Source organism: Scylla paramamosain, chromosome 28 (genome assembly GCF_035594125.1).
Source record: "Scylla paramamosain isolate STU-SP2022 chromosome 28, ASM3559412v1, whole genome shotgun sequence".
NCBI classification, from domain to species: Eukaryota; Metazoa; Arthropoda; class Malacostraca; order Decapoda; family Portunidae; genus Scylla; species Scylla paramamosain.
The window spans coordinates 7,065,001-7,085,000 of NC_087178.1; the positions used below are offsets into that span (position 1 = coordinate 7,065,001).

The 20,000-nt window shown below is 42.3% G+C and overlaps 2 protein-coding genes across 2 annotated transcripts in view; one reads left to right on the plus strand and one right to left on the minus strand.

Annotated features, from left to right (window-relative positions):
* LOC135114832 (nuclear receptor coactivator 1-like) overlaps positions 1–20,000 on the plus strand; it is a 277,887-nt gene that overhangs the window by 102,818 nt on the left and 155,069 nt on the right.
* Positions 13,564–13,965, minus strand: LOC135115145 (uncharacterized). The gene has a single exon (XM_064031646.1). The coding sequence runs from the start codon at positions 13,963–13,965 to the stop codon at positions 13,564–13,566; it is 402 nt and encodes a 133-aa protein (XP_063887716.1).

The following is a 20,000-nucleotide window of genomic DNA, read 5'->3' on the forward strand; positions in this document are numbered from 1 at the left end:
TGCTGCTGCTGCTGCTGCTGCTTCACTTCTTCAGGAGAGCAGCGCGGCCTCTCCTTCATCACCGCTTTCCAGCGGGGGGCGTGGAGGCACCTGTCCGCTCCTTACTCCACCCTTACTCCTCCCCTACTCCTCCCCCGTCTCGCTCCCTCCAACCTGACCTGCGAGGCTGCCAGATGATTTTGTTCAGCATCTTTATTGTCCCTACGTGAAGGGCTCTCCGCGGGGCACTGGCGAGGGCGTGGGGGCGGTGGCGGTGGAGCAAGAGGAGGAGGAGAGGGACGAGGAAGAGTGCGGCGGGGAAGAAAAGTGTACAGTTAGTAGAAGAGAACTAGATAGGAACTGAATAGGAACCAGATATGACGTAGTGCTGAGCATATCGTGTAGTCTTTAGATGAGGGAGATGAGAACAAGGCAGAGCGTGGTCGTGGCGGAGCATAAAGGCATTCCAGGAGTAAGAGGATGAGAACTCAATAGGGAGTGAATAGGAAGTAGCCAGAACACAGAACAAGAACAAGGTGCGCTATTTAAACACAGACAGTCAGAACAAGATAGAACGTATGTATGGATGAACAAATGAGTGAGAGGATGAAAACTAAGGAGAACTAAATAGGAAATAAATTAGAACAAGCCAGAACACAGAAGAAGGCGAAGAAGGCACATTATTTAAGCACAGAAAGAACAAAATACAGGCATAGCGGAACAGTGAAGAGGACGGGAAGTAGAAGTCTTGATAGGAAACAAATATTAACTAGAGTGTAAGAACTATTATAACACGTAGCATGGAAGTGGGGCAGGTTGAACAGGACAGAGGAATGGTGGAGCAGGATTGGACAGGCAACGGTACTAGATAGGGGAAGAATAAGCCAAAATGAAGAAAAATAAGCCAGGAATAAGCAGGAATTGTTAGGACAGGATAAACAGGGACAAGGTGGAGGAGGAGAGAATAAAAAATTAATAAAGTAAGAATAAGACCAAATAAACGAAAATTAACCTAAATATACCAGAATTGCAAGAAGTACAAGTGATATTAGTTGGTTTGTCTTATCTTCCTTGTGTTCTCCGCTTCCTCGTTTGGCGGAAGCTGTAAAAACACGAAGGAATGAGTGGTTTCTGGGGGAAAGAGAAAGAGAGAGGGAGAGGGAGAATAGATATGGTAAAGAAGGGAGAGAGGAGAAAGAGTGATGATTTGACTTGCTTGGGTTTTAGATATTCGTGGTGTGTGTGTGTGTGTGTGTGTGTGTGTGTGTGTGTGTGTGTGTGTTTTTGGTATATAGTGGGTCTTGTTGTTGTTGTTGTTTGTTGTTATTATTCTTGTTCCTTTTGTCGTTCTTGTTTCCTTCTTGTTCTTCGCCTCCTCCTCTTTTTCCTCCTCCTCCTCATTGTTCTTGTTTTTCATCTTATTCTTCCAATCCTTTTCTTCTCCTTTTCCTCCTCCTCCTCCTCCTCCTCCTCCTCCTCCTCCTCCTCCTCCTCCTCCTCCTCCCGCTCCTGCTCCTACTACTATCCTAAGTTATCCAGAGCTCAGTATAAGTTAACTGTGATGAATGTGACTGTTTTTCCTGATAATCACTTAATAGATTTGTACTCCTACCGTTCATTCTTCTCCTCTCTCTGTAGGGTCTCTCCTCCTCCTCCTCCTCCTCCTCCTCCTCCTCCTCCAGGTTCTTTAGATGGTTGAGATTCTGATGGGTCTTGGGCAGGGGGCATGGGAGGGTGGGTGTGGGATGGAGGTTGGGGGGGGGGGTGAAGCTCGTCAGAAGGGAGAAATCGCCCCATTTTTTCTTTTTTTCTTTCTCCCTTTTCATTTTTTTCTTCCTTACTTTGTTTCTTCCTTTCTTTCTCTTGTTTATTTTTTTCTCTCTCTCTCTCAATTTTCTTTACTTATAATTATCATGGCTTCACTTTTCTTCTTTGGTCCTGATTTATTTTCTCCTTCTTCTTTCCTACCTTCTTCTTCTTCTTCTTCTTTCATCTTGCACTCATCTTCTTTATTTATGTGTTCCATCTCATATCTTATTCTCTTATTTTCTTCTCTTCCTCTTCCTTCTCCTTCATTTTACAAGTGGCTGTCTCTCTTCCCTCTCTCCTGTTATTCCTCCTCCTCCTCTTCTTTCTTTCTTTGTATTATCTTATATCTTATTATCTCCTCTTCCTCTTATTAGCACGTATCTCTTCCTCTCTTCTTCATGTTACAAGTGGCTGTCTCTCTTCCCTCTCTCCTCCTATTATTCCTCCTTCTCTTTCTTTATCTGCCTTTGTATTATATATCTTATTATCTTCTCTTCCTCTTCCTTGTATGTATCTCTTCCTTCTCCATGTTACAAGTGCCTGTCTGTCTTCCCTTTCTCCTCCTCCTCCTCCTCCTCCTCCTCCTCCTCCTCCTCCTCCCGCGACATCGTCAGGTAAGGGTTAATAAAGCTTAGTAATAGCTCTTACCTCTTTCTTCTCTATGTGATTGTCGATCCGCATTGCAGATATCTCGCCTCTCTCTCTCTCTCTCTCTCTCTCTCTCTCTCTCTCTCTCTCTCTCTCTCTCTCTCTCTCTCTCTCTCTCTCTCTCTCTCTGTCTCTGTCTCTGTCTCTGTCTGTGTTGTGTGCGTGTGTGCGTGCGTGTTCGTTCTGTGTGCTTGGGTTTGTTCACACTTGCTGGTCACTAATTTGTGGGTTCACCTGTACATTCTCCTCACTCTCTGCCTGGTAGCTCTACTGTTTACATTTTTTTTTATGTCTTGTTACGTGTTTTTGGCTTTTTGTCTTCTTCCTTGTGTCATATTTTCATTTTTTCTTCTTTTCTTGTGTCATTTACTTATTTTTATTTCGTTTCCTTGTATTATTTATTTATTTTCTTGTGTCATGTTTTTTTATCTTCCTTTTTCCTTTCCTTGTCATATTTTCATCTTTTTTTCCTTTCTTTGTGTAATTTTCATTTTTTTCCTTTCCTCGTATCATATTTTCATCTTTTTTTACTTTCCTTGTCATGTTTTTGCCTTTTTCTTCCTTTTCTTGTGTTATATCTTATTTATTCCTGTTTTTTTCTTTTTTTTGTTTTAATTTTATATGAATGCGTATCTTTCATTCATTCAAGGAGGAACATATCTCTCTCTCTCTCTCTCTCTCTCTCTCTCTCTCTCTCTCTCTCTCTCTCTCTCTCTCTCTCTCTCTCTCTCTCTCTCTCTCTCTCTCTCTCTCTCTCTCTCTCTCTCTCTCTCTCTCTCCTTCCTTCCCTTTTCATTTATTTTCTCGTTTCTCCTTCCCTTCCCCTCTTTCCTTTCATTCTCTCTCTCCCCTGTAATTTCGCTTTCTTTTATTTACTTCCATTTGTGTTTCAATTCTTTCCTTCCATGTGTTCTGTTCTGTCTTTCTTCCCTTTCCTTCGTTATTCTCTTTCCTTCGTAGCAAAAATTAAATAACCGTTCTTTTGTTATTGAAGAGGGAGAGAAGTTAAAAAAATAAATACAAAAAAAGGAAAATGTATTAAAAATTTTGGAAGAAGATGCAGATTGAAGGAAAACAGCACGTATGATAAAAGAAGGAAGGAAAGAAGGAAGGAATGAAGAGAAGGAAAGGAAGGAAGCAAGGAAGGAAGGAAGGAAGGGAGGAAAGAGAAGACTGGAATGATGAATGAACATGCTCTCTCTCTCTCTCTCTCTCTCTCTCTCTCTCTCTCTCTCTCTCTCTCTCTCTCTCTCTCTCTCTCTCTCTCTCTCTCTCTCTCTCTCTCTCTCTACGCCTCAGTGACAGCCCTCGTCAGCGTCGCCTTCGGTTCTTCGGCAATAAATTTTAAACCGTAACTGGGCGAAGTTCCTGGAAATGTGAGGAAATATGAAATCTTATGAGTAGTCAACATATTTCTTCTTCCTCCTCCTCCTCCTCCTCCTCCTCCTCCTCTTCCTTTTTCCTCTATGATAATCCTTTTCCTCGTCTTCATCTTCCCGTCTGTCTTTATTGGTCTTTTTTTCATCTTTGTGATATTCTTTATCTTCTTCCCCTCCTCTTTCTCTTCCTCTTCCTCTTTATGATAATCCTCTTTCTTGTCTTCATCTCCCTGCCTTCTCTTATTGGTTTATTTATTTATTTTTTTCCTTTCTCTCGTCTTTTCGTTTTCTTTGTGGTATTCTTTGTCTCTATCTTCTGTTCCTCATTTTCTTCCTCTTCTTCTCCTCGTCTTCATCTTCGCGTCCTTTCTTATTTTGTCTATTTTTTCTCTCTTTTCTTCTTTATCTTCTATGTCTTTTTATATACTTTTATTTTCTCTGTTGCCTTCTCTTCCTACTCCTCCTTTCCATAATAATCCTTCGGTTCTTCTTTCATTTTCCTTTGCTCCTCTTCTTCTTTCATCTCTTATTTTCTTCCCCCATTTTTTTCTCCTTTTCCTGATTTTTATGATAATTATATTTCTCTTCCTTCTCTTTTGACATCTCTATTCCTTTGTTTCTTTCATCTTCCTCCTCCTCCTCCTTCTTTTGGCCATCATCATCATCACCACCAGCTTCTCCTTCCTCTTCTTTCCTTCCTTCATATATCTCCTTCCATTTTTTTCATCCTTCTCTTCTCCTCCTCATCATCATCATCACTCCCATCCAGTTATCTCTCTTTCCTTCTCCTCTTTTTATTGCTCTTCCTCTTCTTCGTGATCAAAGAGAGAAGAAAGATGAATCATACAAGTAAAAATCTTCTTTCATCTGCCTCATCTCCCTTTTTCTCCCTCATCCTCCCTTATCCTTCTTTATCCTCTCCTCCACCTCCTCCCCATCCATCAAGAGAAGAGTGGGGAGCCAAGGTAATCGCTGCAGAAGAGAGGAGGAGAGGAGAGGGGAGAGAAGGGAGGAGGGAGAGGAGAGGCAAGGAAGAGGAAGAAAGGGATGAAAAGAGACAAGGGAGGAGAGAAGGGGAGAGATAAAGGGGAGAGGGAAAGAAGGGAGGGGATGAAAACGAAAATGAGAGGGAGAGAGGTGGGGAGAAACGAATGAGGTAAAGGAAGGAGAGGGAAGAGGTAAAGGGAGACGGTAAGAGGAGAGGGGAGAGCAGAGGGGAGGAAGAAGATTTAGGGGAGGATTATAGGATTTCTTAAGGGAGTTTATCACCCCTGGAGTCGTCTTGAGTCATTTTGTAAGTGGCTTGTGTGTGTGTGTGTGTGTGTGTGTGTGTGTGTGTGTGTGTGTGTGTGTGTGTCGTATCTAAATTTGTATATTTTTTTGTACTTACATTTTTTTCTTTTTTTTGTTTATGTAAACTTCATTTTATTCGTGTTTCGTTTACTTAATTGTAATATATCATAAAAGCTTTCCTCCTCCTCCTCCTCCTCCTTTTCTCTCCTTCCATTAAACACTTACTTTCATTTATATCTTCCCTTCTTTCCTCCTCCTCCTCCTCTTACTCCTCCTCCTCCAACTCCTCAGCATTTCTTGTACCCTTTCCTCCATCTTCTGTCTTCACTTCCCTCCTCTTCCTCCTCCTCCTCCTCCTCCTCCTCCTCCTCCTCCTCCTCCAGTCCCAGGAAGGAATTTATGTGTCATTTCCAGTCGTTCATCAAGTTTATGTGATCGTCTTAATTATTGGCGATGTGCGCATTGAAATATACACACTGTGGCTACACGTGCAGAGACACTGTGTGCACGTAATGGGCCGGCGCGTGTGCACATCATTACACGCCTCTTACACACACACACACACACACACACACACACACACACACACACACACACACACACACACACGTATATCTTTTTCGTATTTCAAATTGTTTTTATCGTTTTTTTTTAATGTTAGTGATGTGTGTGTTTTTTCTTTTTGTTTTGTTTTGTTTGTGTCTGTTTGTGTGTGTTTGTCTGTGCTTGTGGCTGTTTGGGTTGTTTGTCTGTCATTATACGTACGTACTTGTGTGTGTGTGTGTGTGTGTGTGTGTGTGTGTGTGTGTGTGTGTGTGTGAAACATTATTGGGTGGCTGTCTAACTAACCTCTCTCTCTCTCTCTCTCTCTCTCTCTCTCTCTCTCTCTCTCTCTCTCTCTCTCTCTCTCTCTCTCTGGGTTCTTCTTCTCACTAATCATTACGAATCCAATTACCTGCCTCTGCTCGGGATGAAGGCGCCGAGATTAATGAGCAAAATAAATAATCATGGAGCGGTGCCCTGTCCTGCCTCGTGATATATACTGCCATATTTCTTTCCTCCGCTGCCTTACCTCTCTCTCTCTCTCTCTCTCTCTCTCTCTCTCTCTCTCTCTCTCTCTCTCTCTCTCTCTCTCTCTCTCTCTCTCTCTCTCTCTCTCAAGTCAAGGAGAACTAAAGATTATGACAATGCGTAAGGTTTAAGAGAGGGAGAGAGGGAGAGAGAGAGAGAGAGAGAGAGAGAGAGAGAGAGACGTTTGCTAATGGAAGAATAGGTGGTGTGGGTAGATGGAAGATGAGTTGGATGGGAGGGAGAGGGTGAGAGGGAGAGGGAGAGGTGAGTGGTGTGAGTGAGGTGGACAGATGAGGTAAAAGGGCGTGTGAGAAGTGAGAGAGAGAGAGAGAGTGGAAGAGTGAGGGGGAAAAAACAGTGCAATTTTTCCCTTTATCATTTCTTTAGTGGGTGTCTTGAGTTCTTGGTGTTTTTCTTATTTGTTCTAATTTTGTAGAGTTTTATCATTCTCTCTCTCTCTGTCTCTTTCTCTTCAGTCACCCACCTCTTCTGTTTCACCTCATTATTCTTCCTCTTCTTCTTTCTCCTTGTTCTGGGATAGAGATGTCTCTCTCTCTCTCTCTCTCTCTCTCTCTCTCTCTCTCTCTCTCTCTCTCTCTCTCTCTCTCTCTCTCTCTCTCTCTCTCTCTCTCTCTCTCTCTCTCTCTCTCATAACCTCCACTATTCCATCTCATTCGTCTTTCTCAACTCGTCCTGAAATAAAACTCTGTCCATCTCCTCCTCTTCCTCTTCCTCCTTTTTGTGCTCTCATATCCTCCACCGCTACTATTCCATCTCCTCTTCCTCCTCTTCCTCCTCCTCGGGATGAGATACGGAAAGGAGAGAGGAAGGGAGAGGAAGGAGAGGAAGGGGAGACTTAAGAAGCCCTACCTTAACCTTCTACTCTCGCTGACCAACTGCAAGAGAGGTGATCATTAACCTTGCCTCCTCTACCTGCCGCGCGCTAATTAACTCCCAGCTCACCTGAAGGAAAACTGAAGATAATCTCAAGTATTTTTTTTTTTTTCGGGTTTCGACCAATTTTCCTATCTACCTCCGTTTTTTTTTTTTTTTTTGTAAGTTTTAAATGGTGTTATTGTTGCAAGTTCGTGTATTTTGTGATTGTGAGGTTAAAGGTTTAGTTTAGTTGGGTTTGGTTTGGTTGCTTGTTGGTTCTTACGGAGTTTTCGTCTTTAGTTTCCTTCTTCCACAAATCTCCTTCCCATGTTTTTCTTTAAAGTTTTGATTATAAAGGATAAAGATTGTGATTCTTGCAGTTTTATTTCTTTGTCTTTCTCTTCTTTAATAGTAAATAGCAAACAAATAGTCACTTATAATTTCATTTCTTTCAGTCTCTTCTTCCTCTAACCTCCTTTCCAAACAATTCTTAAACTTTTAATAATAACTAGTGAAGAGATATTGATTCTTACTATTTTTTTTTTGTCTTGTCTCTGTCTCTCTTACTGTAATCTCCTTCTCGGATATTTCTTAAAGCTTTGATAGTAAATGGTGATAATTACAGGTGCTTTGTTAGACAGGTGAGGTATGTGCGCTCCTCAGGTAAAGATAAATGACTACTACATGTTTTTTTTTTACTCACCTGTGTACACTTAAATGGCTATACACACCTCGCAACTTTGCCTTAGTCCACTTTGATGTTTTTCTTAGTAACCGTCACGTTTATCTTCCTGGACTGCGTGAGAGGAATGCGTAGGAATCTAAAGAGCCAATCAGGTAACTCAGAAGTGCCGGGACCTGTGTTGTTTGGGAATATCCTGGACGTCAGTGTATTTTAGTTTTACAGTGACCAAACTTTTTGTTCAGGACAGGTGGATGTGGAAAGTGATGTGAGTTTAAGGAGCAGGTGTAATTAGAATGCAGAGTTATTGGACTAAATTTAAATCAGAAAACGTAAGGATAAGTTTCAGGTTCACAATGATGGATATCTTAGTCAGGAGGATAGATGGATATTGAAAGTAATGTGAGGATAGATAGATATAGAAAGCGAGGTGAATTTTAAAGAGCACGTTTAATTAGGATACAGAATTATTAGATCAAATTTAACTTCAGAAAGGGTAAGAATAGATTTTGGGTTAGTTCAGAAAGGGTAAAGATGCATTTTACGTTCACAATGACGAAACTTTAACTAAGGAGGATAGATTGATATAGAAAGTGATGTTAATTTAAAGAGCAGGTTTAATAAGAATACATATTACTGGACCAAATCTAAGTTCAGAGAGGATAAGAATAAGTTTTATGTTCACAGTGACGAAACTTTAACTGAGGAGGATAGATGGATATAGAAAGTGAAGTTAATTTAAAGAGCAGGTTTAATAAGAATACATAATTACTGGATCAAATTTAGTTTAGGGTAAGGATAAGATTTAAGTTCACAATGACGGATTTTTTACCCTAAAGGATAAATGGATATAGAAAGTCAGGTGAATTTAAAGGTTGATGTGAAAAAGTGGGATAGAAAATTAATAGGTCACAAAAAGGATAAGGGTATATTTAATTTCACAATGATTAACTTTTTCCTCAGAAGGACAGATGGATATAGAAATTTGTGTGAATTTTATGACAGGTTTAATTAATGATGGAATACAGAATTGGTGGACCACAAAAGGGATTATGTAAAGCAAAGAGGTTGATGTAGAGACAGGCAATGAATGAATGAATGAAAGTAAATTATTGAATGTACCAGTATTTTACAAAAGGAGATCGGTCTGTTAAAATGATGGAAGGTAAGAAAAGAAATACTGAATAGAAACAGTGGCAAAAAAAAAAATACTAAACTGACCTATCACTTGACTCTTATACTATTCCTCCCAGTCATTTTTTACCCTTAGCTCGTCTTCCCAATACATGAAAATGAGAGAAAATCAGTTCAGTAATTCGGGAAAAGATGAACAGAGCGCGCATCTAAATTAGTGATTACGAAAACATTAAACTGGAGACTTAAATGAAAAAAAGTTCCTGTGTTATATGTATTGACCATTTCTCTATAATTGGAAGGTAAAATGGGCCGGCTGGTTAATAGGTAGAAAGGAGGCCAGGATGAACAGTGAAGCAGGTAGGCAGTGCGGTGGACAGGTAGATTGAGGAAGGTAGAGGCAGGGCCGGGTTAGGATATGGACAGACAGACGGACAGGAAGACAGGTAATGAACAGACAGACAGATGAGAACCCAGGGAAAATTATCCTTTACTCATCTAGTCAGTTTTCACAATAATCCTCAACTTTTTACGTATTTTGTACAACAGGTAAGAAATGACAAAATTAACCTGCTATTACCTGTTATATTTGTGTCCATGTAAACAGCTTATTAATTATGCCCTGAATTTTAAGAAGAAACAATAATAAAAGAAAGATTAGGCATATATTCACCGTTTGTACTAGTTAAAAAAAAAACGACAAAATTAAACATATATGTGTCCAGGTAAACAACTTTTTAAAGCAGTACTCTAAATTTCAAAAGACTACCAAAATAAGAAAGGTTAGACAGGTAAAAATACTAGCGTTTTTTTTTCTACAATAGCTAAGAAATGACAAAATTAACTTCCCATTCTTTTTTCTCACTTTTTTTTTAAACAGGGAAATTATTAGGCAGATAATAATAAGCAGAGGTGAGCGTAGGCCGAGAGTGCAGGCCGGGACAGGTAGTGGAGGTCGCGGGCAGGTGAGCGAGAGGGTATGTCACTGGAGGGGGTGTAACAGGATCCTGAGGGAGGGTGGGAGGGAGAGAGGGGTGAAGGGAAGGGAAGAGGGTTCACTGTTGCAGCCTCGCTCGTCACCTGGGCCCTCAGCAACCCTAGAATCTTCCAGCCCACCTCTTCCAGCCTGTCTCTTCCAGCTCAGCCCATCTCATCAAGCCCACTCTAAGTTTACTCTCTCCAGCTCATTCCTGTCTCCCCTTGTAGTCCTCTAGTCTCTTCCAGCCAGATTTTCCAGTCTTTTCCAGCTCACTTCCTCCAGTTCACTTCTCCTAGTGTGTGTCTTCCTGTGGAGTTTCTATTCCCTTGTCCTAGTACCCTATAAATATCCAGTTCTTTCCTGCTTGTTCATCTTATCCGTGTCTATCAATCATATGCATTTTCTTTTGTTTCTTTTGTAATTTTATATATTTTTATTATTATTATTATTATTATTACTAGAATTGAAACCTTAGCAAATTTTACTTTCAGCTCAAAACAAACTAGGCAGAATCTTTCTCTCTGCCTTTGTTTTTTTCTTTTTTTTTTTTTTTTTTACTTTCTGAATGTCGACGCTTTTTTTGTGTTATTTTATTATTATTATTATTTTTGTTTTTTTTTCGTATTTTCTGTCAGTATTTCCGCGTCACTCTGGTACTCTTGTGTTCCTCGTAAAGACACGTCAGTTTATGGAGGCGCTGCACGACACTCTTCCTCTTGATATGTATGTATTCACCTCATTCTCATTGTTCCTTTTTCTTTTTTCTTTTTTTTTCCTTTACGAACTTTCATTCCAGTACTTTTATTTATGCTCTTTTTTTTGTTGTTGTTGTTTTGTTCCCTCTAATTTTCTTCATTCCAGCAGTTTTATTTGCGTTTTTTTTTATTTTTGTCGTCTTCCTTCTCTATTTTTTTTCTCCTTTTTTATTTCTCGGCAATCCTTCATTCCACTTTCATTTGCGCCTTATTTATTTCTCTCTCCTCCTTTCTCCATTTCCTTCTTTATTTTTCATATTCTTCACTCATTCTCCCTCAACCATTCTTCATTCTACTTTCATTTGTCTTATTTATTTCTTTTACCTCCCCTCTCTCTCTCTCTCTCTCTCTCTCTCTCTCTCTCTCTCTCTCTCTCTCTCTCTCTCTCTCTCTCTCTCTCTCTCTCTCTCTCTCTCTCTCTCTCTCTCTCTCTATCTATCTATCTATCTATCTATCTGTCTACTATTCTACCCATTATCATTGGATCTCCTTACTATCTCTTCCCCTCTTATCTCTTACTATCTCTGTCCCCTATCTTACTATCTCTGTCCCCTCTTATTTTTTCCATCTCTCTGTCTCTCTGTACTTCTCTTCCCCACCTGTCTCTATCTCCTTACTCTTTTTTCCTCACCACCTCTGTCTGTTTGTGTCCCCTCCTATCCTTCTCTCTCTCTCTCTCTATCTCTTTATCTACCTCTCTGTTTCTCTATCTACCCATGTAATATATCATTCTTTCCTCCTCTCCTCCTGCTTTTCATGTGTCTGTCTCTGTCGCTGCTCCTCCTCTCTCTCTCTCTCTCTCTCTCTCTCTCTCTCTCTCTCTCTCTCTCTCTCTCTCTCTCTCTCTCTCTCTCTCTCTCTCTCTCTCTCTCTCGGTGACGTCACGCTTCCCTGTCGTGTAAGAAACTCCTCCATCCTGAAGGTTAAATTAAGTCTTTTACCTCCCTCCCTCCCTCCCTCCCTCCCTCCCTCCGGGCCCTCACTCCTTCCCTTGCAGGAGAACACAGCCCTGGAAGCGTCCCTGATACCCTGAGCACCCTTTCACGACTCCCATCCCTCATTTTCTTTATTTAGTCCAATGTCTTATGGTCTAACTGCGCTAATTTGAAGTTATAGGCTCGTTGCTGTTTTTTAGTATATTTCGTTTTTTACGTTTTGTGATTGGTAACATTTTTTTTTTAGTACTGAAAGGGTGAAGGTAGATTTGGTTTATTTATTCCATTATCTTGTGGTCTAACGAAGCTAATTTGAAGTTATAGGTTCGGGTATCGTATTTTCCACTGGGTTTTGATTTTTTTTCTTTTCTTTTTTTTTTCTTAATGTATCACTTTTTTTTTTTTTTGAGTACTGGAAGGGTGTAGGTAAATAATGAGGGTGGAAAACGCAGCATCGACATCCCTCCCTCCCTCCCTCCCTCCCTCCCTCCCTTGATGCTGATGGTCGCCGCCTTCGACTCTCGCCATTAATGTTCATAAACTTGGTAGGTAATGATGGAAAAAGCCGCGGCAGAGAATGGTTTACGCTCTCTCTCTCTCTCTCTCTCTCTCTCTCTCTCTCTCTCTCTCTCTCTCTCTCTCTCTCTCTCTCTCTCTCTCTCTCTCTCTCTCTCTCTCTCTCTCTCTCCAAGACCTCAGAGGCAGCCGGCGAGGAGTGAGGAATGGGATGCTCTCTCTCTCTCTCTCTCTCTCTCTCTCTCTCTCTCTCTCTCTCTCTCTCTCTCTCTCTCTCTCTCTCTCTCTCTGCTTGGTTTTTAGCGTCAAGAAAGAGATTGTTGTCATTCAAATTAATTCAACCAATCAATATTTTCGGATATTTAATTATTTTTAAGGTAATAAAACGAAGAAAACAACATGGATACCAGTGTCTAGAATTGATATGACTGGAATGGCCGTGTCTGGAATTCATGAAGCTGGAATGGATATACTTGGAATGGATGACTGGATTGCCCGTCTTTGGAATGGATATGACTGGAAAGGGATGAATCTGAAATGCCCGTGTCTGGAATTAATATAACTGGAATGGGAATGAATCTGGAATGGATATAACTGGAATGGGATAAATCTGGAATAGCTGTCTGTCTGGAGTGCCCGTGACTGGAATGGCCGTATCTGGAATGGCCTGGAATGCTTGAGTGTCCCGTTCAGGTGTGCAGGTGCAAGTCACAGGTGTGGCCTTGGCGGCGCTTGAGGGAGGGAAGCACGTGGGTCAAGTCTACGCAGGGGACGTGACGGTGCGTGTGCCATCCGTCCTGCGGCGTGACCATCTGGAGTGCCTCAGGGTGCCAGAGTATCTCCCCTTGTGCGTGTGTGCGTGTGGAAAGTCTTTGGGGACATGTTTCGATGAGTCAGTAGGGTGTTTTCTGTTTTTTTTTTTTTTTTAATATATTTATTGGTGTTAGTTTTCTTTGATAGTATGAGAAGTATGCTGCTGGCCAAGATGCAGAATAACTGGAATGTCGCTTTTTCTTCTCCCGATCTTTTTTTTTTACTCTTTTTCTCCTTTTTTTTTTATTGTTACGATTGACTTGTACTATTTGCATGAGTGTTTGTGCAGCTGATGTTTATTGCCTTCCCTAAAAACAAGATGAGCGGAGGTAACCATTGCGTTGTTTTTCTCACTCAGCTGGCCTGGCTCACCCCGTACAGCACTCAGGGTCTTATCAAAAGGCCAACAGCTTACTCTCTGCTTCCAATCACCAGCACGAGAGTTGCGGCGGCGCGGCCTCAGAGCCTCAGCCGCAGGAAGCACCGTGTACAGTACATCTCTATCACTGTACAGGGAAGAAGCGAAACTACACTTTATGATCATGTAATTGTCTTTAAAGCCATTCCTGTCTCGACCCAATGAATAAGTTAAGGCGAGAACCCCAGTGATGGCCGCCTCGCCTCACCCCGCCCGCCCCGCCACGCCAGTACACACCCCAGGCAGCTCGCGGGCGCCACACACCACACGTAACCCTCAGCGGGACGCTATATCCGCCCACTTAAGCCCCAAGTCTCTCCCTCGCCCAGCCGCGGCCACCAGAGCCTGCGGGCGAGGGTTGAAGTCAATCAGGAATTGACACGGTGTATTGGCGGCGGCCCGGCACGTGAAAAATGAGCCGGGGTGGGTTGAGAAGCCCGGCTGAGACTGGGCTGGGGGCTGAGAGAGGGCTGGGGTGTTGGCTGGCTTGGGGCTGAGAAAGGAGTGGGGTGCTAGGGGGCTGGGGCTCGAGTACCGAGGTGCTGGGGTGCTGGGTGCTGGGATGCTTTGGGGTGGGGACTGGGGGCTGGCGGGGTAGGCTGCTGGGGGCTGGGGACTGGATTTGCGGGGGGCTAAGGGACTGGGGCTGCAAACTGTTGGTGCTGGGGACACGATCATCCACAAGCCAGCGTGGCTCCCTCACACCTCCTCATCCAGTAATTACCGCAGTCCCCGGGTATAAATCACCGGCTTTTCTTTTTTTTTTTTTTTTTTATGTATAACGGAACGATCGTCGTAAAAGTGCATTCTTAGGGCGTGCGTGGAGCGGCGGGCCGGGCGGGACAGCGACGGCGGCGGCGGCAGCGGTGGCGGCGGCGGCGGCGGCGGCGGTGGTGGTGGTAGTAGTTGGGCCGCCCCGCCGCGCCCGGAGCCTCCAGCCAAAATCAATAGCCATGGGCCCAACAGGTAAAAGGTAATAATGTATCTCGGCGTGTGGGAGTGATCGCCCCTGTGACGCCAGTGGTTATGGGCGAGTGTCCGGCCCGGCGTGGGGAGCAGCGGGCCCCTCTTGCCCGCCGCGCCTGCAATAAGAGGGTTGCTTAACTTGTAGTAAACTTACTCTGGGGCCGAGGGGACCACGCTCGCCCTCAACACACCCACTCCTGCCAATCCTGCCACTCCTACCGCCCACCAGAGACTCCCACTAAAGCCTCCTTAGGAAAAAAAAAGAAGAGAAGGACAAAAACGTTAGCTGCTTCATTAGTTTGTTATAATGCGTCCTTCGTCTGATGTGCAGTGACACTCATTAGCGATTTCTTTAGAATTTTGAGTCTAAACTGCTTCAACTATTTTTGTGGATTTTTTTCTTTCCTTGGCGCAGTGGCTGGTTTTGTTTTTGTTCATGTTTGTGTCTCCTAATGGACAGACTCAGACAGCACCAGCAGCAGCAGCATTAGTAGTAGTAGTAGTAGTAGTAGTAGTAGTAGTAGTGGCAACAGACAATACGATAAAGATACAAAACCACGAAGAAAACAAGAAATTTAACCGGTGAAGACAAAAAAAACCACGACCATCACAGCCACCAAAGCCCAGACTAACCCAACCTTCCTTTCTCGCTTCCTCGCTTCCTCCCTTCCGTTCCTTCCTTCCCATCTTTAATCTGACTTTTAATTCATTTGGGGGATCAGACGCATAACTCTGGGGATCACGGAGGTGAATGACGCGTCTCCATTAACTCGCAAATGAAACCCTGGAGAGAAATCAAAACATGTGGAATCCCAAATGTGTGTTGATTGATCGCAGTGATTAGCCAGGTAACCCGAGGCTCCACACTATGAATAGGCAATCAACGTTAGCGAAAACACGTGTCCACCTTGACCGCCCGTGAAAGAAAATGGGTGATTCGATGGCTTGTTTAATTACGCAGGCCAGTTCATTGTTACACGTGTGGATTTCTGAGGCGTAAGGTCGGGAAAAATAATCAAGGGGACGATGAAATATTGTTGTTGTTGTTGTTGTTGTTGTTGTTGTTGTTGTTGTTGTTGTTTTGTCTCTCTTTCTTTTGGTCTTTTCTTCTTTTTCTTGTTGTTTTGCTTTTCTTTTATTTATTTATTTTCTTTTATTCTTAGGGTGTATTTTTCATGGGAGGTTTGTTTGTTAGGATTGTTGTTGTTGTTGTTGTTGTTGTTGTTGCTGGTGGTGGTGGTGGTGGTGGTGGTGGGGGTGTTGTTGTTGTTGTTGTTGTTGCTGGTGGTGGTAGTGGAGGTGGTGGTGGTGGTGGGAGTGTTGATTTTGTTGTTGTTGTTTCCTAAAGATGAGCTAAAATTAAGCTGAAAGACAAAGATACAAAAAAAAAAAAACCTTCGAGATTGCTGCCAAAGATAAGATACAAATAAATCGTGATTATAATCCTCAATAATAAAAATGAAGATAAAGGAATATTTCCAAGATAAAGATAAAGATAAACAAGAAGAAAACATTCAATCCCAAAGACAAAGATGAAATTACAAACTATACTTAAATATTAAAAAAGTGAAGAAAAGAAAAATACGAGAAAGAAAAAATAAAGAAAACATCCATAAAGATAAAAATAGAAAAGAAAAAGAATAAGAAAAAAAATTATCTAGTGCCAATAATTCCCAGCCAATCAAAGCACATATTGTCTTGTCCGGGGAACCAATCAGAACGCTGCATCTCTCCCGGCTAGACCAATCACGATCGCTCCCTTGATCCTGAGCCACCAATCACTTTCCTTCCCGTGACCGAGGACGACCAATAGGAAATGATTTACCTGTGTGACGTCACCGGCATTTTGTTAATTAACACATTCCATCAACCTCATATTTTGACCCCAAATGACCTCGCGGGAGGAGGAGGAGGAGGAGGAGGAGGAGGAGGAGGAGGAGGAGGAGGAGAGAAATGACAAGGAAATCGAAGTAAAAAGAGAGAGAAGATTAGGATTGAGAGAAAGGACGATAAGAAGACTGAGGAAGAGGAGGATAAGGAGAAGAAGGAAGAAGAAGACAAGAGAAGGAGGAGGAGAAAATAATGGCAAAGAAAATAACTAGAAAACAAAGAGAGGACAATGAAGACAAGAAGAAGAAGAAGAAGAAGAAGAAGAAGAAGAAGAAAGAAGAAAGAAGAAAAATAAGTTGAGGAGGAGGATGAATACAAAATAAAACAAAAAAATACCAAAGAAAACAAAGAGCAACAGACCAAAGAAGAAGAAAAGAAGAAGAGGAGGAGGAGGAGGAGGAAGACAAAACAAATGGCCTAACTACCCTGACTAAGTAACAATCACCTGAGGGGCCTCGCGGAGAGTGATCGGGGCCTCGGGCTGTGAGTGGCCAGTTAGTGCGGGGAATTAGTTACGGTAATGAGCCAATGAGCGGAGCGGAGGGAAGGGGAGGGAAGGGGACGTGGGAGTGGAGGGAGGGAGGAGGGGAGAAGATGGGAGTGGAGGTATAGAGGGAAGATAAGGAAAGGTAAGATGGAGATGGAGAAGAGGTATGGGTGAGGTAGATATGCGAGGTATGAGTAAGTGATCTCTTCCTCTTTCATTCTCTCTCCTTCTCTTCCTCCTTCTCCTCCTTCTCCTTCTTTTACTTTCAACCAAACGAAGCAACTTATCACAAACAGCATCGTAAGAACTAGCAAATTATATCGTGCAAATCCTTCTACTTCTCCCTTCCTGTTCCTTCCCTTCCCTTCTCTTGACACACGCCTCCTGCAGCAGTTTCCTTCGTCAGGCAGGTCTTCTGGATGAGTGGCCGTTTTGATCTCTTTTTTTTTTCTCTTTTTTTTTTTTTTAGTGTGTGTGTGTGTGTGTGTGTGTGTGTGTGTCAGTTTTTTTCCTAATTATTTTTGTCAGATTTTTTTTCTATCTACTTTCTTGAGTTATTTGAAACACTATTCAGTTATATAAGTGTGTCAGGGAGCGGTCAGGGACTCAATATTCAGGGCCTCTTGGATTCAGCCCAGGTAGATTGGCTGTGTTCACCTGTGGGTCGAGGAGAGCAGGTGATGGCTGGGACAGGTGAGATGGGGAGGAGGAGGAGGAAGAGGAGTTTACCTGGCTGATTAAAGATTCCTGGTTTTAGATTAGGTGTTTCAAGTGGGATGGATTTAAAGGGAGGTTCTTTTTGTAAGTGGTGTGTGTGTTTGTGTTTGTGTTTTTTTCTTTTTTTGTGTCTTTTTTGGTCTTTTATTTGTGGTTTGTTTGTGTTTTATTTAAAGTTTGGATTGAAAGTGAAGGTGTTTTTTTCAGTTTCTTTTTCTTTGTGTGTGTGTGTGTGTGTGTGTGTGTTTGTGTGTGTGTGTGTGTGTGTTTGTGTTTGTGTGTGTGTGTGTTTAAGTTTTCTTATTTCTGTTTCTTGAGTGATTTTGTTTTAGTGGGAATATTTCAAACAATATTTTCACTTTTTTCTATTTATTTATATTTTTTGTGTAATTTTGTTTGTTTTCGGCTATTTCAAACACACCAATATTTTTCTCTTCCTCTTTTATTCACTCACTTCCTTTTTTATTTCAGTGTGCTTCTGTTTTTCTTGAGTTATTCCACAAATTTAGTCACTATCATCATCTTCCTCTTTTTTATTTACTCTCCTCCGTTCTATATTCCATTTTTTATTTTATTTTTGTATCTTTTTCTTCCTCTCTTTCTCTCCCTTTCTGTTCCCTTTACACTCCACGACCTTCCACCATTTATTTCTTTCAGTTCCCCCTCCTCCTGTGTTTTATTCCAATTTGCTGCTGTCTCTCCCCTCACTCTTCCCTCTCCCCTCTCTCACTCTCTCTCCTTCCCCTCTTCTCCCCTCTTCACTCTTCTTTACTTCACTGGCACGCCTCTGATCTTTTCCTTTCTTCCCCTCACTCATCATCTCTTTTTTTTTCTTTCTCTCTCTTTCTTTATTTTACTCTTCTACTATCTTTCTCTCCCTCTCTGATCAGTCCCATCTGTTTCTCCTACATCTCTCCGTTATCGCTCATCCCTCCCTCTTTTCTCTCTCCCCTTGGCGTCTCTTCCTCCCTCTCCTCTCAGCATAGCCACCATTAGTAGTCTGGATTCTTTTGAAATGCATAAACGGAGGCAGTCACGAAGCTAGAGACGGGTAGAAGACAGGTCTCTCTCTCTCTCTCTCTCTCTCTCTCTCTCTCTCTCTCTCTCTCTCTCTCTCTCTCTCTCTCTCTCTCTCTCTCTCTCTCTCTCTCTCTACGTCTCCTTCAGTATAAAATAACTAAATTCTTGTTTTTTTTCATGTTCACTCTCCAAAATGTCTCTTGAAAATCGATTCCCTTCACGTATATTGTCTAGGAATTCGGGGGCGGATAGTTTTTTTCTTCTTCTTCCTTTTTTTTTTTTTTAGTCATCCCTGTGAATAAGTTAAGAAGGAAAACGGGTGACTAAACTTCCGCATCCAGTTGTGTCCCGGTGAGTCAGTTCCCTTGAGTCACTAGTTAGGAATCGTATAGCTAATATTTTTTTCCCCTTGACTCATACGCAGCTGGCTCTCTCTCTCTCTCTCTCTCTCTCTCTCTCTCTCTCTCTCTCTCTCTCTCTCTCTCTCTCTCTCTCTCTCTCTCTCTCTCTCCTCTCTCTCTCTCTCTGAAGCAGTTTTTCGAAGCTTCTCAGTTCCCGGTACAGAAAAAATGGAAAAAAAGGAAAATGAAAGGGAAGGGGGCGGAGAGGAAGGGTGGTAGAAAGGGAAGAAAGGAAGGAGGAAAGGGAGAAAAAAGGGTAGGAAACTACTTTGGAAGGAAGGAAGGATGGAGGAGGAAAAAAAGAAATGAAAACGAAGATAAAGCGAAGGTAGAAGAGAAAGAAAAGAAGGGGAAAGTAACGGAGGGAAAGGAGGAAGAGAATATTGAAGGAAAGAAGGAAGAAAAGGAAAAGGAAAGACGGAAGGGAGGTAGGAGGGAGAAAAGAAGAGAATTAAGGGGAAAAATGGAGGGAAAACTAATTGGAAAAGGAGGGAAGGGGAGGAGGGAGAGGAAGGGAAGAAGAGGAGGAGGAGGAGAAGGATTGAGGAGGAGGAGGTAGGGGAATAATTCTGAATAAACATCATCAGCCTAGAGACTCGAATCACCTTGCATGCCTCTGACTCATCTCTCTCTCTCTCTCTCTCTCTCTCTCTCTCTCTCTCTCTCTCTCTCTCTCTCTCTCCTCTCTCTCTCCTCTCTCTCTCTCTCTCTCTCTCTCTCCAACCTGTTTCCTGTCTCCTTCCTTCCTTTTTTCTTCCCTTTCTTTTCCTCCTTTACTTAATATCCTTCTTCCTTCCTTCTCCCTCCTCTCATTACGCCTCCCCCTCCCCCTCTTCCTCCTCCTCCTCCTCCTCCTCCTCCTCCTCCTCCTCCTCCTCCTCCTCTCTGACATTCCACTCATTCTCTACATGTTTTCTTTCTTTTTCTCCTTTTTTTTATATGATGTTCTTTTTTTATTTCAGTTTGTCTTAATTTTCTTTTCATTTCTGATTTTTGTTTTGTTTTTTCTCTTAGATTGTGTTTGGTAGAGGTATTATTTGTTTGTTTTTTGTTCTATTTGCCTGGATTTCACGTCATGGCAGGTGAGGAAATGTAATTAGAAAGGACAGGTGCAAAAAAGAAAAGTAATTATTTCTCTCTCTCTCACTCTCTCTCTCTCTCTCTCTCTCTCTCTCTCTCTCTCTCTCTCTCTCTCTCTCTCTCTCTCTCTCTCTCTCTCTCTCTCTTCTTAA